At 43.8% G+C, this 16,220-nt stretch overlaps 1 protein-coding gene across 2 annotated transcripts in view; it reads left to right on the top strand.

The window, feature by feature from the left end:
• Window positions 1–16,220, top strand: part of SNX9 (sorting nexin 9) — an 884,063-nt gene that overhangs the window by 498,636 nt on the left and 369,207 nt on the right. For both annotated transcript variants that reach the window (XM_078648636.1, XM_078648635.1), the window contains 2 exons: window positions 4,110–4,257; window positions 16,101–16,185. In XM_078648636.1, coding sequence (XP_078504762.1) covers window positions 4,110–4,257; window positions 16,101–16,185 — 233 coding nt within the window. The remainder of the gene's footprint in view (window positions 1–4,109; window positions 4,258–16,100; window positions 16,186–16,220) is intronic.

The raw sequence follows: 16,220 nt of genomic DNA, 5'->3' as shown, positions 1-16,220 counted from the left end.
TTGGTTCTAGATCATTCATTCTGATTCTCAAATTCTGAAGAATTCTCCCATTAAACGTACCATGTTCTGGGAAAGCTAGAACACCATCACCTTTTGTAAAGTCTATACAATTCTCCAGCCATACACAAGTATGATATCCTCTTTCCATCATCATAAATGAAGCAGGCGTCTTTGGTGGTGGAATAGGAATTCCCTCTTTAGTCAACACAGGCTTATCTCTCTTACAGAAATTCTTAATTTTCTTTATTAGCGACATCTTCCTCTTTTCTCCATACATTCTATATGAACGATATATAAAAGAATCTTCCGTAAACCCTCGAACTCTGTTGCCTACGCGACTCACATCAGCAATCAAATCAGAATTCAACATATCATTTCTTTCTCAACCAATCTTAACAAGGCTTTTATCTTACTGACCAATCAAAGCTCAGTCTTGCACTGCTCCTCGACCAATCCCAGCGCGGCTCTCTGTGGCGTCAGTATAACTCCTGCGACTGACCATCCCTTCACAAGGTAATACAAAAACGTATTTCTTTAACTTTTCTTAATAAAAATTCGTTAGTAACAACATAAAAACAGTGCTACTCTGTCTGCTCCACTAGATAAAGAATTATGAAGTAAATAAGTACTTCTTATCACTCCGAGTAACACCACTGTTTACCCTTCATTCAAGCTCAGGGAGTACCCATTTCTACTTCAGCGATACCCCTTTTGGGAAACAAGGCTTAGGTCCCTCTGGTAACACCCTCTGCTATCATTCGCACTCTACTTTTACACAATATAGTCCTTAATGTAACACTGCCAGCCCTCCGTAGCTTCTCAGTATCACGACAACAGACGAGTAACCTTCTGCAGTATGGCTTCTGTCACCATCCGCTATTCAAAATTCTATTCCCAGGATGTCCAAGTATCCACTGTACCTGTCCTTCTAGACAACATAAAACAAGACGCTAACTCTTTTGTTAAACATAAATCGATAATCAATAATCAATTCTTATCACCAAACCAGTCAATAATAACCATCCTCTGCTACCAGAAATCTGATCCAGCGGTCTGCCAACAACAGATACTCCACTACCACATACTCACCTGGGCCCATAAAAAAACTCACAAGTGGTTGAAACCGCTGATGTGGGGGTTCAAGTTTTATAAAACTTCACGAACTGTTTAGGATTCGTTTATTTAATACCCCTGCTCAATTTTCAACTAACCATTCACAGATCAAAAAGTTCTTTCCTCTGATCGATGGACCATTAGATGAACTAGTTGATGTTGATAACATAAGCTAACTTTCTATACTTTAAGTAAATCACCACATACTCAAGAAGTTTTCAAATCTTTATCTACATTTTTACGTGCATGTGAACAGTCTCAATACAATGCAGTCACCATCATTGTTTGCAAACCCAACCCCTTATTTTTATTCATACATTTTTATTCTCATACACTACATGTATCAATGTTGAAACATTAATGACACTACGCTGAATAGAACATTTCATTGTTGAACTCTGCACGATCGGTTCCCAGGCTGTAGCATTTGAACTTGGCTCCCTTTCAATTGCTGTGTCATTGGCCTTCATGGCTTCACTCAGTGGGCATGTGCGGACTTCGCGTTATTCATCTCATTTAGTTATGTAAGAAAGGCCCAAATTCGCACTAATGATAAAAGTCAAAAGACAGATGTTAATTTCTCAAAATAAGTGGTTGCACTGTATACCACCCACCTCTACTCTATCCCAATTTATTTATTACACTTATCCCCGCATTAGCATTAGTAAAATAGCTTGCTCTGATTTCAAGTAGGCAGGTGCCATGCATGTGAATCTTCAAGCCGCCATGTTAATAGCTTGTGCTCATGCGCCTGAATTTCCCTCCAAGCGTTACCACGTCATACTATGTAAATGTAGTTGATGCATGCGCAAACAGATTTCCAGTTTAAAGCGGTATTAGTCCTGCTTCAATGTTATCTGGGTTAGTACATCCGTACGCTAGCTTCGCTAACCCAAAAGTGTTCATGTAAGTGCGTATTAGTATTCACAAAACTTTATTAATATCTTGTTAGTGAGTTAAATGAGCGGATTGCTCCGAGCAAGTCTCTTCTTTACAAGACCTTGCTCCATCAGAATCAAGAGAATGCAAAAGAGATTTTGGAATTTCACTGACCTCTGCTGGTCGTTTTCTATCAAGATAGTTATATAGAGTCTGTTGAACAGAAAAAAAGTGCCTAAGCGGAAGTAGACAAGTCCTAGGGCTGATTTCCAGAGCCCACAAATTACATACACATATAAGTATATAATGATTGTATACTAAAGTATATACAAGAGGTCTCGAAAGCTCGACCTAAAAATATAATTTGTGCCATAAAAGTAGGAGATCAAACAGTTAATAAACTGATGCGGTGTCAGCATAAATTAACTTGCATACCAGGTGCTTTAGTCAGAGACAGACGAGTGTTGCGGAGTATGTCGAAAGTGGATATTGTTATAAATGTATTTTTGTCAATAGACCTGTTCGAAATCAAATGTACAGTTGTTCATCCAAATGACTCTTTAGATCTAGAATGGCATTTCCTAGGTTACTTTATTGCAGTGACCACTGTGGAAAAGATCTTTATCTTCTAAGACTCACATAGTGCATTCTTTGCCTGACATCTTTAGTGCTTCTCTCAAAATCAATACACTGAATTCAATAAACAGCTCCTGGTATGCTGGTTACTGTATGACACCTGTTTGTTGCAAAAGAAACAAATGATGGACGGAATGCTGAACAATGCAAACATTCACCCCCCTGTCACAAAGATCTGAGTTTAATCCATCTTTCATTTGCTTACCACACAACCCCACCCCAGTTTGGACCCAGCCATATGCAAATCAGTCTTGATCCTGTTCCTCATGGGAACATTCCAGACCGAAATGCCAAGCCAGGTCCTCCCTGGACCGGAAACAAGCATCCTGGGAATGGTGTCTGGGCATCACCCCTCATCAGCTAGGCTAGATTGATTCCAATGGAGTAGCGAGCACGAGACCCACGACTGGGCATACTCTTCCCACTTATAGCCACAAAAGCAAAAGGAACAAATGATGGACGCAATGCTGAACAATGCAAACCTTAACCCCCAGTCACAAAGATCTGGGTTTAATCCATTGGTCTTTTTCGCACCACACCACCCCAGTTTTGACCCAGCCATATGCAAATCAGTCTTGACCCTGTTCCTCTTGGGAACAGTCCAACCTGCACTGCCAAGCCAAGTCCTCCGTGGACCGGAACAAGCATTCTGGGACCGGTTTTGGGGCATCACCCCATATCAGCCAGGGTAGCTTGAACCCATTGGCGCAGTGAGCACAGGACCCACGTCTGGGCATACCCTTCCCAGTTAGGGGGGACAAAAGCAAAAGAAACAATCCATCATTTGTTGCCACAGCACATCTGTTTATTGCAGCTTTTCCAAAGAAGGTGCTGGATTTATTTATGTAGCTTTAGAAACAACTAATGATTTTGCCTTTTTTCAATTGCGTGACTTATAAGAATGAATGTCTTATATTTCAAAATCATCTGGCTAGAAAACAGGCATAACATCAGTAGCCTTATTTCCCTCAAGTTGTCCCACAGTTTCAAGGTTGTCCAAGATTTGTAACACGCACTGGAGCGTTCCTCTTTGCTGGTTCTTCAGAGTTGTGTGAATTTGATTTTTTTTTTCATTTCTGCAAAAAAAAAAGAAAAGTTTCACTTGATTGTATAGCTATTTTTACGTTAAGCAAAGTTTATTTCCTTCTTAAACTGTCTGGGAAGCAGATTCCCAAAATATTGTGAAGCAGGAAGCGCAAGGACAACACTTAACTAAATCACCATGAAGCATATTTTAATTTCTATCAAATACTTTTTCAAAAATGTTAGTCATCTGAATATATTTACAATCACAGTCAAATTCTATTTTTCGCCATTGTAGGTCCAGTATTGTTGTATCACTTCAGTCTTTCTTCTTTCCCATGTGGGAAAGTGATAGTCAGAAAAGGCTCTATCACTTACATAAAACTGCTAATATCAAATCTATTTCATAAGCACAACCCTGAAAGTATTTTGTTTATCTCTTTTCTTTACTTTCTCAGCTTCGGTGGACGATGATGAATGGGATGATGAATGGGATGATAATAAATCATCTCCACCTGGTTATCTTGGTTACAAAGAGTCTGAGAATCCGGAAGGTGGATCCTCTCAACGTGCACGGCCAACATCCATGAAAATTCCACTCAACAAGTAAAGCATTCAAATACTTGCGTATGCATGTACAGGTGTATTCATGTTATGTGGCTGGTAATTGTTATTTCATAAACTGTAGTGGCTTCCTAACCCTTAATTCATGACAATGATGTCATACCTGCTTTGGACTATTTTCCCTTTTTTAAATAAATTATATCATGACATCATCCTCATGAATTAGGTATTTCAAGTAGTAGAAGCAATATGAAGCCTAGAATAACTTTGACTTGTAATTAAAAAAGATAAATAGGTGATGTATATTATGGTCTAGTTGTGCTATTTTGTGGTATTGACATTTATAAACCATTTATCCATTGTCTTATTATCAGGTTGCCATCAGCCTCCTTGTATGTAGGTATAGAACCTTTGTACATGGATGCATGGTAACCCTTAATGCGTCATCTTTATCTGTTCACCGGGTCTATATGTCTCTCACACTTTCTAGGACATTAACATTTTATTTAACATATTGTTTTCATACAAAAGGTACACACATCCGTGAGACAGTTTTTGAATTAGATATGTTAAAGTAGATATCATTATCCAAGTAAATTACCTCGGAAAATGGCTGAAGGAGAAGATCGCCACAGAGAGACTGTGGGCCTTCTATGCACTTGAAAGAGGTCACTGTGTACCATCTACTCTGCCGCTCCTGGGCGGCCGCCCACACCCAGTGGTGGCCCACCTACTATACCACAAAGACTGGGACCATATTCTGATGCAAGCACAATACAGAGGAGAGCTACTGGTTGAAAACTCAATTGTGAGAATCTTCCCAGACTTCTCAAAGGAAGTGCAAATGCAAGAGGGGTCCTGGTGTGGGTCAGTGCAGGAGTCCCAGTTCAGTGTCTCAACACTCTGCTAGCCCCAGAGGGAAGAGACATTGTGGTGTGGGGGCGGCTGGAGGGTCAGGACCTTACTATTGTGAACATTTACACCCCAAACATAGATCACAGTGCCTTCTTGGATGTTTTGTCGAGACGTTTAGCACCGCATCTGACTGAATTGACCATCCTGGGAGGTGACTTTAATTGTGTGGCGAATTGCAGCTTGACAGATCACACCCCCTACTGAGGGACTCCTAAACTAACCGTACGGCCAGTGTGTTTGCGTAATGGCAGCAGCATTGGAGACTCACTGATTCCTGGAGACAGATGTACCCAAATGAACAGGACTATTCCTTCTTTTATGGTCTGTACAAGGTGCATGTCGGTCTCAATACCTTTCCTTGCACTCCGGATACCCACAGATTGGTTTCCTCTGCCGAGTTAGTCCACATTAAGGTACTCCCTATTGGTCTTACATACAGATGTTATTTGTAAGAGCTGTTTAATTATAGAGGGAGAACAGTTAGGGAGTCCCTATGTGAAGCGGCCACTCCTTAAGTGGTGTAGGAAAAGACCTTCCTTTTATTTATTTTCCCTCACACACCCTAGTGGTGTCATGCTTCATCATCGGGTCACCACGACCCCTAAAAGTCGTGGTGGGCTCAACCAATATTTCAGGGAGCACTTAGATAATATATCTGACCAGGGGGGTAAAGATTAAAAATTCATTGGCAGTCCTCAGTATCCCTTTATTCTTGGGTCTGGCAGGAATATTAAAATTAAATTAACAATAGGGTCGTTTGGAGTATTATGGCCCTAGGACCCTAGGGCCCTGCCGAGTACCATCTCAGATCACAACCCCATGATCTTGCGCCTTCAGTGGGCCCCTCAGCACCCACTGTACCTACTTGGCAATTACAATCTGAATCATTGGAAAACCAGGTATTTTGTGAAACGATCAGGATCAAACTGACCCAGTACTTTGCGTATAGTGAAGACACAGTGTCCTCGCCCCAAGTGGAGTGGAACGCCTTCAAAGTCATCCTACGCAGCTACTGTATGGCAGAGTCCAAGGGGTTTCAACATTTTATACAGGCGGAGATTAATACGGCAGAGGCCCATTTACAATACCTTGAAAAGCGCAGACCAAGACACCTGGAGCTGCAAACTGACCTTTTAGAGGCCAAGGAAGCCCTGGCCCTCCCAGACGGAGAGGCTCGGGTACTTCGATTTTAGGCAATATATGGAGAGGACGCATGATGAGGGACAAGTCTGGAATCCTGCTGGCCTGACTGACCATTCCGACCAAATGGGGAATCTCCTATAATGGCGCTGGAGACAAAGGGAGGATATACAATCTACTCCCAGGAGGGGATTAACGCCCACTTCGCCCATTACTACTCTACCCTATATAAAAGTGTCACACTGCAAGACCCCCTGGAGCTCCGGGACTACCTCGTTGGTTTAAATTTGCAAAGGTTGGAAGAGATAGAGGCGGAGGAACTTGGAGGGGAAATAACTCCTCAGGAGATAAAAAGGGCCATCAGAACCATGGCCAGGAACAAAACTCCTGGAATAGACGGCTTCCCATCGGAGTTTTAGGCTGCCTACTCAGAAGAACTAACACCCACAGTGGTAGATCTCTATTCAGCAGCTAAGGAAATGAGAAGCTTGCCAACTACCACCTGTGAGGCACTGATCCTACCCATTCTGAAATCGGCAACAGACCGAGCAGCCTCTAGACACTGGAAACTAGGCTCCTACCGTACATGACCATGTTGATGCACGCCGACCAGACATGGTTTATTCCGGGGCGTAACACAGCCATCAACATCAGGAGACTTCTGGACATACTAGAACCTGGAGTGCAAAACCCACCGAATGCTGTGGTATTCACTGTCAACATAGAAAAGGCATTTGAAAGCCTGGCATGGCACTACCTTTATTAGTTGATGCTCCATATGGGCATTGGTAGTGTCCTCCTCTCCTAGGCGCGACTACTATATACTCACCCAACTGCAAGGGTCAGAAGGGGTAGGATTGTCTCTGAGAGACATCCAGTAGACTTGGCATGAGGCAGGGATGTCCCTTGTCCCCTTTACGTAGAGCCACTGGCTGGTCAAGAACAGCAGAAACCGGAATATCAAGAGCTTGACATTTGAGGACATTTTCATTGCATAGCACTATATATGGATGACCTCCAGCTTGTCCTTCAAGACACAAAGGGAGATCTGCACGGGGATTGTTCTGTGCTTGACCGCTTCAGGCTCCTATCTGTGCTAAAAGTGAATTGACGGAAGTCCAAGCTTTTCCCGATAGTGCTGCATGGTGTTCCAGGGAGACTGCACAGGGAACCTCAATGCCTGACGTACCTGGGGGTCAACATCTGTCATAATCTCCAAGATCTCCTGGAGGGTAACATAGGGCGGACCATCCAGTCTCTCAGATCTCATATTGGCTTCTGAAATACCTTCCTGCTGTCTGTGGTGGGCCGGATAGCTCTCTTAAAAATTATAGCCCTGCATCGCTTTTTATATTTTTTCAAAAAACTCTGTTTGAACACCGCGAACAACATTTAAGGAGCTTGACTCCCTGATGTTCGCTTTCATATGGAGACTGGCCCGCAGACGGGGATCTCTGGTAACAATGCAATGTTCCGAAACAGCTGGGGGGGGGGGGGGGGGGGGGGGCTGGCAGTACCTGACTTTTACTGGCTTGTGTGCATTGCGCGATACGCAACACACACAAGGCTACATATGGGCTCAAAGAGGGCGGGAGGCTGGAATTGTTTTATTAACGAGATGACTGCAAATGAATGTATTTAATTGTCGAGGTTGAAAGCTTGCTGAAGCTGAAGAGCACAAGTATCACAATAGTCTGAATTGTGCAAAACCCCAATAAAGTTTGCTAAAAAAAAAAGAAGTAGGTATCATTATTCATTGCACAGCTATGGGGGCGAGTCCAAGACTGCGACCGGATCGGACGCACCGTGAGGAGCTCTGATTTGCCACCCCTGGTTTTAAGATCCTGGCAAGTGAGACCTTCCCAATATGTTTGAAGGGGAGTGTTGGGGCGCCTGAGCACTAGGAAGATTTCCCAGAAGCAGGCTCTACTTCAGAGTTGCTGGGAACCCAGCACAAGCAGCTTGTGGCTGATCAGCACTACTCTGGAGCTGTGAGGCAACGGGGCATTGGCGCGTCTTAGGCCCAAGAACAGCGGCCTCCTCCTACTCACATCAATAGTGCGGCCCGACCAGGGGTCTAAACTGTGGGGCTGCCTACCCTTCCATTACCTGAAAGAACCCACGCAGGCTGCCTGGCCGTGCCCAAATTTGCGGCGTAGGCTAGCTCGGATACCTGATTGGGACCGCAGGCAGCAGCCCATAGACATTGGCCATGCAGTCTGTAAACCGCTAGAGCTGTCAAGTGGCGGGAGAGGAGGATTAATTGGGCCTGAGATTGATGTTTTCCTCCTCCGCACACCAGTGACCCGGCATGACTTGGGGCCTTTGTTGATGGGACTGCCTAACCCCAACAGTCCGCGGAGACTGATCAGAGGTGCTAGAAAGGTCCAAATCAGTGGCAGAAATGGAGATTAGAGAGGTGGATTGGAACCATGGGGAGCGACCCGCAACATTTGCCACTTCTCTTCAGAGGACCTGCGCCAGGACCTGGAAGCTGAGGTTGGGTAGGGACCCCCAAAAAAGTTATTGCCTGCAGCATAACCCTAAGGGGACATTACTCAGGATATGCCAGTTGTGGCTCTCTCTCCTCCTCATGCTCCTTTACCAGGGGTGTACTGTTGTGTGAATACTAAGACTTCCACGGCCCTCACGGGGTAGAGGAATTTTTCAGCGCTGACTGCAACTAACCCTCTGTCTGCCCTCCCATTGCAGGCAACCATTAGACCAGAGTGCCCTAAAACTAGGATTCCCCTGATGCCTCACCCCACGACTGTGGTCACAAACAAATCATCACACACCCCCAACAATGGAAACCAACCTGCAAGGCCACACAACCATGTTTGACATCCTGTTGCAAGCGGCTCGGGACATGCAGGCGGCTTTGTAGCCCTAGCTGAATACCTTAGAGCTAGATATGGTGCTACTTCGATCAGACCACAAGAAGCTAAAAGACTGTGTGAAGTCAATGTAATCTGCGATGGCAACGATTCAACCCACGGTTGAGAAATTAGGCACCACAGTCTGCAACCTTGAGGAGGAGGTACTATTTTTACGGTGGAAGGTGGACGATACGGAGATTTTGCTCCCACCTGAACAATATACGAATTGTGGGTCTCTCAAAGCACCCAGAAGGCCCAAACATTGACCTTGTTCTGGAGTAATGGTTGGTCGCTATGGTGCTGGATGCAAGTCCTTGTCCTTTTTTCCTGTTGAAAGAGTGCATAGAGTCCATTGCAGACCTCCGCTGCTGGGCTCCCTACCTAAACCAGTGCTGGCTCAGTTGTTCAGTTATAGTGACAGAGATCGCATCCTGCTGGCCTCTAGAGCAGGTGGCCCTTGGATGATAGGCCACAGTTGAGTCAAGATCTTTCCCAACTTCACTGTGGCGTTGCACAAACAATGCAAATCCTTCCTGGAGATTGTCTCGCCTCTGGCAACTGAACCTCTGATCAGATGTTCTCAGTGAAGTTAAAAGTCCCGGATGGAGACGCAATGAGATTCTTTATGAGGCCTGGGAGTGGCTGTTAGCAAAGGGAATGTGCATACCACTACCCACGCAATGGATGACGGATGGACCATGCATGGCGGTGGCGGAGCTGGGACTTTATTCGGGCTTCACTGGGGGCTCCAACTCTCCAGCCTTTGAGACACACTGAGGCATGAAAGAAAAACTACTGATAAACATTGCATTGGAACTGAGAGAGGAGCCAGACTGTACCCCAATGACTGCTGATACCCTCATTTGAAGGCAACAGATGTTATAGGTTTGGGGATGAGGAAGGTGGGGATCAGCGCTCATACTTTGATCTGATTGAGGGGAGGCTCAAAGACTGTACTGTAGGGGATTCATCCAACTCACAGGATGACTAAGCAGGTGATAAAACACCCCAACCTCTGTACAGTAGAGCTATACCTATAGGTTTGTAATGTTCAGTTTGTAGCTGTAGAGCTGTTGGCCTTGTAGCCTGGGAGGGGCATTTGGAACTTGTTTATGTTTATTCCGAGTCAGTACATTATGCTTGCACGAGCAAGGGGGATCTGGTGTCACAGGGACATGCAAGGATCGTTCCACCTGCAATCGAGGGCACACACTATGGAGGACTTTTATCACTATCATAGCTGATGGCATCAGATAAATATAACTTCTTACTTGGAATGTTAAGGGTATATTGTCACATGTTAAACAATACCATATTCACTCCTACCTCTAATGCAGAAATATACATTCCACCTGTCTACAGGAGACTCACCTCAGCTTATGAAACTCAAAAGGAGGTTGCGGTCACTGTCATAGGCCCCTCTTACACGAAATATGCCAGGGCATTTCTGATTTGGATTGTGCTCAGGGTACTCTTCGCGGTTAGTCATTCGATCTGGAGGGTAGATATGTCGTAATGGAAGGAGCATTAAATGGCAACCTTCTTTTGTTGATGGCACTGTACGCTCCCAACTCTAGATTAGCAGTGTTCCTGGAGAGCCTAACCCCAGCTGTGCGCTGAAACACAACTGTACCCTGCCTGTGGGGAGAAGACTTTAATGGAGTAAAAACATAGACCTGGACTAATAAATCTTTTGTTAAAATATATTTTGTGATTTTCTTTTTCTCATCCACCACCACCAGCAGTGCGCTGAAAGGTGCGTTTGCAGAGTGGTGGAGTGGTCACCGACCAGGACAGCGGGCAGGGAAACAGACATGCTCTGGTTTCAGCAAGCAAGAGCATTTTCTGCTCTCGCTTGCTGAAAGCGGAGCTGAGTTTGCTATGGCTTGGCGGGAGCGGTGCTCTCACCAAGCCATATCAAACTAATGTCACGGGGTTGGGCTCCCCGGGACATTGCTGGAGTCTGCCCTGGGAGGTGGTGGTCCCAAGGGTCCCCCTCCTTTCTTCTTTTAGGGCCTGCGCTGGGGAGGTGAGGGGCTCCTCCCATTTTAGAGTTTGGCCACTGGAAGGTGGTGGTCCCTGGAGCCCAGGGGGTCCGTGATGCCCCACCCATATTATTGGAATTAGCCCTGGGGAGTTGGTGGTCCCCGGGGCTTTGATAAGCCCTTGGAGGGGGGCCCAGTGCGTTCCCTGCTATATTTATGATATGACCCCGGGTTTTGGCCCAACCGTGGTTATTTAAAAGCAAGCGCTAGCTTATTTATTTTTTTGCTACAAGTATCGTTATTAAAAAAAAATTGCCACGAGTATCACAATATCGATATTGAGGTATATTGAGGTATATTGTTTTTAATGCTTTCATGACCCTGCAGGTCCCAGGGGGACCCCAAGCCCATATTTTGGAGGTCAGGGTATTCCTACCCTGCCCCATTTTCTTTATTTTCACTTTTTTTCTTTTGGACTCTGTGAAGCTGGCTGCCAACACTTCCTGGTTGTAGTGTTGGCAGCCAATCAAAGCTGTTAAATTCCCTGCACAAGCTTACCTTTTTTTTGTGCGAAATATCCGCAACCAGATATATCACTATAACTTTCTTCTTAAATTTCTACTGAACGGATTTGCACCAAATAATAAAAAGCATAATCTGCATAACAACATATACCTTTCTGCCAAATTTGGTGTAATTCCATTCCGTGATTAGGTCTGTAGTCATGTTGATAGGTTCCTATGGGAATTAACATTGCAAATATATATATATGTCATTTGAGATACCATTAGTGATGTCACTGACCATGTCATGAGTAATGTAATATGTGCCGTCATCAGCAGTGCATTGCTGGGGCACGAGGTATAGTTAGCTCAATTAACTATAACGGACAAATTTCACTGGTTTTGTATGAGTGATATGTCCAACTAACTATAACGTCTCTGAAACTTGTTTTTTTCAGTGAATTTCGAAGGTTTTTTAAATGCTAATTTCTAACTATAATGTCCCTGAAACCTATATGTATATATATATATATATATATATTAGGTAGTCATAGTTAGGGTATAGCTTCATACGAAAAGTGTTTTCTTCACTTGCTTATAATTTTGGCACAGTTTGACAAATCTTCATCAAATTTGCCCCCCAGAAAAGTGTCCCACTTTGTCTAGTTGTGCATGGAAAGTTTCAGGGTGATTTGTTAAAAAAAAGTGTATTTCTAATGTTAATTCCCATAAAGAGTTTAGACATGACTACAGCCCGAACTGCTGAACAGAATTACACCAAATTAGGCAGGAAGCTAGATCTTGGTCCAGAAATCGTGCTATTCTTGCTATTTGTGATTTGGTGTAAATCCGTTCAGTAATTTTTGAGATATTAATGGAAAAAGAAATATAGATCTCTAGGGAAGCGAATTCTTTGTGACGCTTTCCAAATCCACACACCAATAGCAGTTCCATGATTGGCTGGCCACAACTTGAGTAGAAAGTTGCGGCCGCCATTTAAGATATACGGAAACAGTCCCTGGTTGCTGGAATTGAGATTTAATGAAGTGGAAGAGGTTGTGGTAGTGGTCCCTTGACCCCATGGGTGGAATATAGGGGTCTTTGAGGGACTCCTAATGGGTTACAAAATACCCTAGAATGCTTTTTTTTACACGTGCAAGGGTTCACAAATCCACTGCGATGCTCACCGCAGCCCTGTGTGAACTTGCAGCAGATTCGCAAATTGTGCCGGAGAAAAACATAATGTGCAGTCTCACACACTTAGACACTCTCACACCCACTCACCGACCCACTCAGACCCTGTCACACTGACTCACATATCCACTCAGTCACCAAAACGCCCACTCACAGACCCATACAGGCACTCTCACTCTCACTCCCACTAACAAATCACACAGGCAGTTACAGACCCATTGAGAGAGCCACACAGACACTCATACATCCATTCAGATATTCATGCAGGCACCAACAAATCCACTCACAGACCCACACAGGCACTCAGAAACTCATTCACAGATCCATTCCGGTACGCACACACGCACCCACTCAGACACTGTCACACTCACACTCACTCACAGACCCAGTCTGACACTGTCACAGCCACTCAGACACTCTCACACCCACTAACAGATCCACACAGGCACTTAGAGACCCATTCAGAGATCCATGCTAGTACTCACAGACCCACCCTCTCACAGACTTTCAGAGGGACTTGCACACCCACTAACACACCTATGATGACACTCACAGACCCATATAGGCAGTCACACACCCTCTTACAGATCCACACAGGTACTCACAGACCCCGACATTCACTCACACACCCATATAGCCATTCACAGACCCACACACACACCCATACAGCCAATCACACACCCTCTCTCAGTCCCCTACAGCCACTGACACACCCATTTACACACCCATACAGCCACTCACACACCTACTCAGACCCATACAGCCATTCATTCAGCCACTCACTGACCTATATAGTCACTCACACAGGTCATGGGCGATGCATTTGGTGTGCAATTTATGGTTTGTATGGCGGTTGTGTGAATTGTGGGTTGCAGAGCTGGTCAACACTGGCAAATTTCTGTAGTTTTTCGGTTTTAACTCATAACCTTAATTTTACTTTAACTGTTTTTCGAAGCTCCAAACAGAAGAAAAGCAAGTCGCAACAAAGAGGTTAGTGTGTTGTTTGTATTTAAAGTGGCAGGGAAAGTCGCTTGCTTGGACTTGGTAGTCCTGTTCAGATGCGGCTCCTCCGCAAAGGTGGAGGAGCATTGTCCCACTGCTCAGTGAGCAGTTCAAAAAGGAAAAATGAAATGATTATAATCAATGTTATTATTTTATCTTTCCGTTCTGGCTCAGTTCTCAGGGTGGGGCAGGCGGGGCTGGGCTGGGCTGTGCTGTCCTGTCCTGAGCAGGGGGAGGAGTGGTGGGCACTCTCTTAAGTGCGCATGACAGTTGGCCTGCTGTCTTTGGCCGGGTAAACAGTAATGTGCATTTAGCATGTTCACCTGTAATGCACAGCCTGCGTAGAGAACATGCACAGGCTCCCAGTTCCTGTCTGAGCGCTGAACCACGGCGCTCAGACCAGTCACAACTATGCAGTCATGCTGATCCTATGTGTGCTAGTCCGGGTTACAGTAGCCATACATTATTGACACTTAACTAAAAGAGACGTTCTTGCTCATTTTGCTCTAGTGGCATCACTGGTACCCTCTGGTACTCCCTCATGAAGCATTATTTACAGAAGACGTAAACCCCAGACTTTATGCTAGCCATTATCAGCAACTAATTAAGTGAACATATGCCCCTTCCAGTCCAGGCTTTAGCAGCCATACTCAATAACATAGATAACCTCTAATCACAGTGTAATACGAAATCTCATTTACAAAATATGCTCCCCATAATTATACATTGTTTTACTGAAGGCTCATGTGACTTCTAATAAGGATATGGTGTAAAAACATTGTTGCAGCTAACCAGGAAATTATTAATAATTTATATGGTCATAAATGAAAAATGTTACTCTCCATGCTACTCCAATTGATTCCATGTTCCATGTCCCTGTTCTCTAATGATGCTCTCAACGTGAAGAGAATGTTCCTAAAAAATAAGTAAAACCTCAAAAATGAATGAACAATCATATGCATAAAACAAAAGTATAACATAACCTCCCAATAAATAACCCCAAACCGACGCCTAAAATAATAATATATACATCATGTAGATTTAAACTGGCTTACGTAATATGGTGACTGTATCATAGAAGCACATGTAGTTGTTCTCCTAAATTCATTATTTTCAGTGCTAGCCTCCAAATACATCTGGACTTCATTTTGGGAAGCACAATAATCCTGTTGCCTCCACTCTTCTTTTTTTGGGAACTGAATCAATTCCAGAATATCTCATTGTTTTCCAGTCGCCACTGTGTACCTCGTTAAAATGTTGTGCGGTGCTGTATTACATCTTTGTAAGCGATAGCATGTATGTATGTGTGCAAGAAAACGTTTCTTTAAGGGAAAAGTGCTGCTGCCAATATACCACATTTCATGAACAAGTTATAACATACCCTACAAATTTAGTTTTACAGGTGATATGTTTGTGGATAGTTAATTTGCCTTTAGTTTAATTTCTTCACTGATGCAGGCTTTACACCCACCACATAAATAGAAACAAGGGGTTGTGTGCAGCCATGAGTTTTGCGCAAGACTTGGATAGCTAATAACCAATATATACCATAGCAAGGTATTCTTCCTATCAGTAATGGAAGGACTAATTAGGTCCAATTACTCCTGTCAAAAATGTGTCTCATTGTAAAAGATCACAATATTTTCTTAAGATGTTCCTCAACTCAACTGACTGAATGGTATTGGTGATGAGGTAGTGAATGGTTCTCATGTTCCTTGTACCTGTTGTCTGAGGGTTATGCCCAGAGAATAAAGTCTCACGCCTACATTTGTCAGCCTTTTTCTGCTACCGTTTTTTTAACATTTTTCTAGAGTACCCACTGTACCTGAATCTCATTATCATTTTCATCATGGGTTTTAACAAACTTTTCGTGCGAGCTACAATTTCTTTCCGGTTCTCAAAAATTCACTGTATGGGATATCCACCTGAAATTTGATGGCTGACTGCTCTTGACATGTAATGTGGAGTTACAGGACAGTCGTGTTCCAGGAGTGAATTGACTACTGTCAATTTAAGATTAAGGAATTCAGGTTGAGATGGTTGTTATTAATGGTGAACAAAAGGACATTGGTTTACTTTCAGGCCCCTTCCAAACTACAAAAATGTATATATATCGCAGCCAAATTGCAGAAAATATGATGTAAATATCTTTGTGTAAAGGAAGAATTGTCATTGATAAATGTTTGGGAGCTGTGGTATTATACACTGAAGATAATATTGAGGGACATTACTTTTTACCATGTGGTCTTTGCCTTCTTTACCATTAGATTCCCTGGATTTGCAAAACCTGGCATGGAGCAGTATCTTTTGACAAAACAGCTTGCAAAATCCAAAGAAAAAATCCCCATCATTGTAAGTTTTTTGTTATTTATTCTTTGCCTTTACGT

Source organism: Lissotriton helveticus, chromosome 6 (genome assembly GCF_964261635.1).
Source record: "Lissotriton helveticus chromosome 6, aLisHel1.1, whole genome shotgun sequence".
In the NCBI taxonomy this organism is placed as follows: domain Eukaryota; kingdom Metazoa; phylum Chordata; class Amphibia; order Caudata; family Salamandridae; genus Lissotriton; species Lissotriton helveticus.
This window is presented reverse-complemented; position numbering and strand designations above follow the sequence as displayed.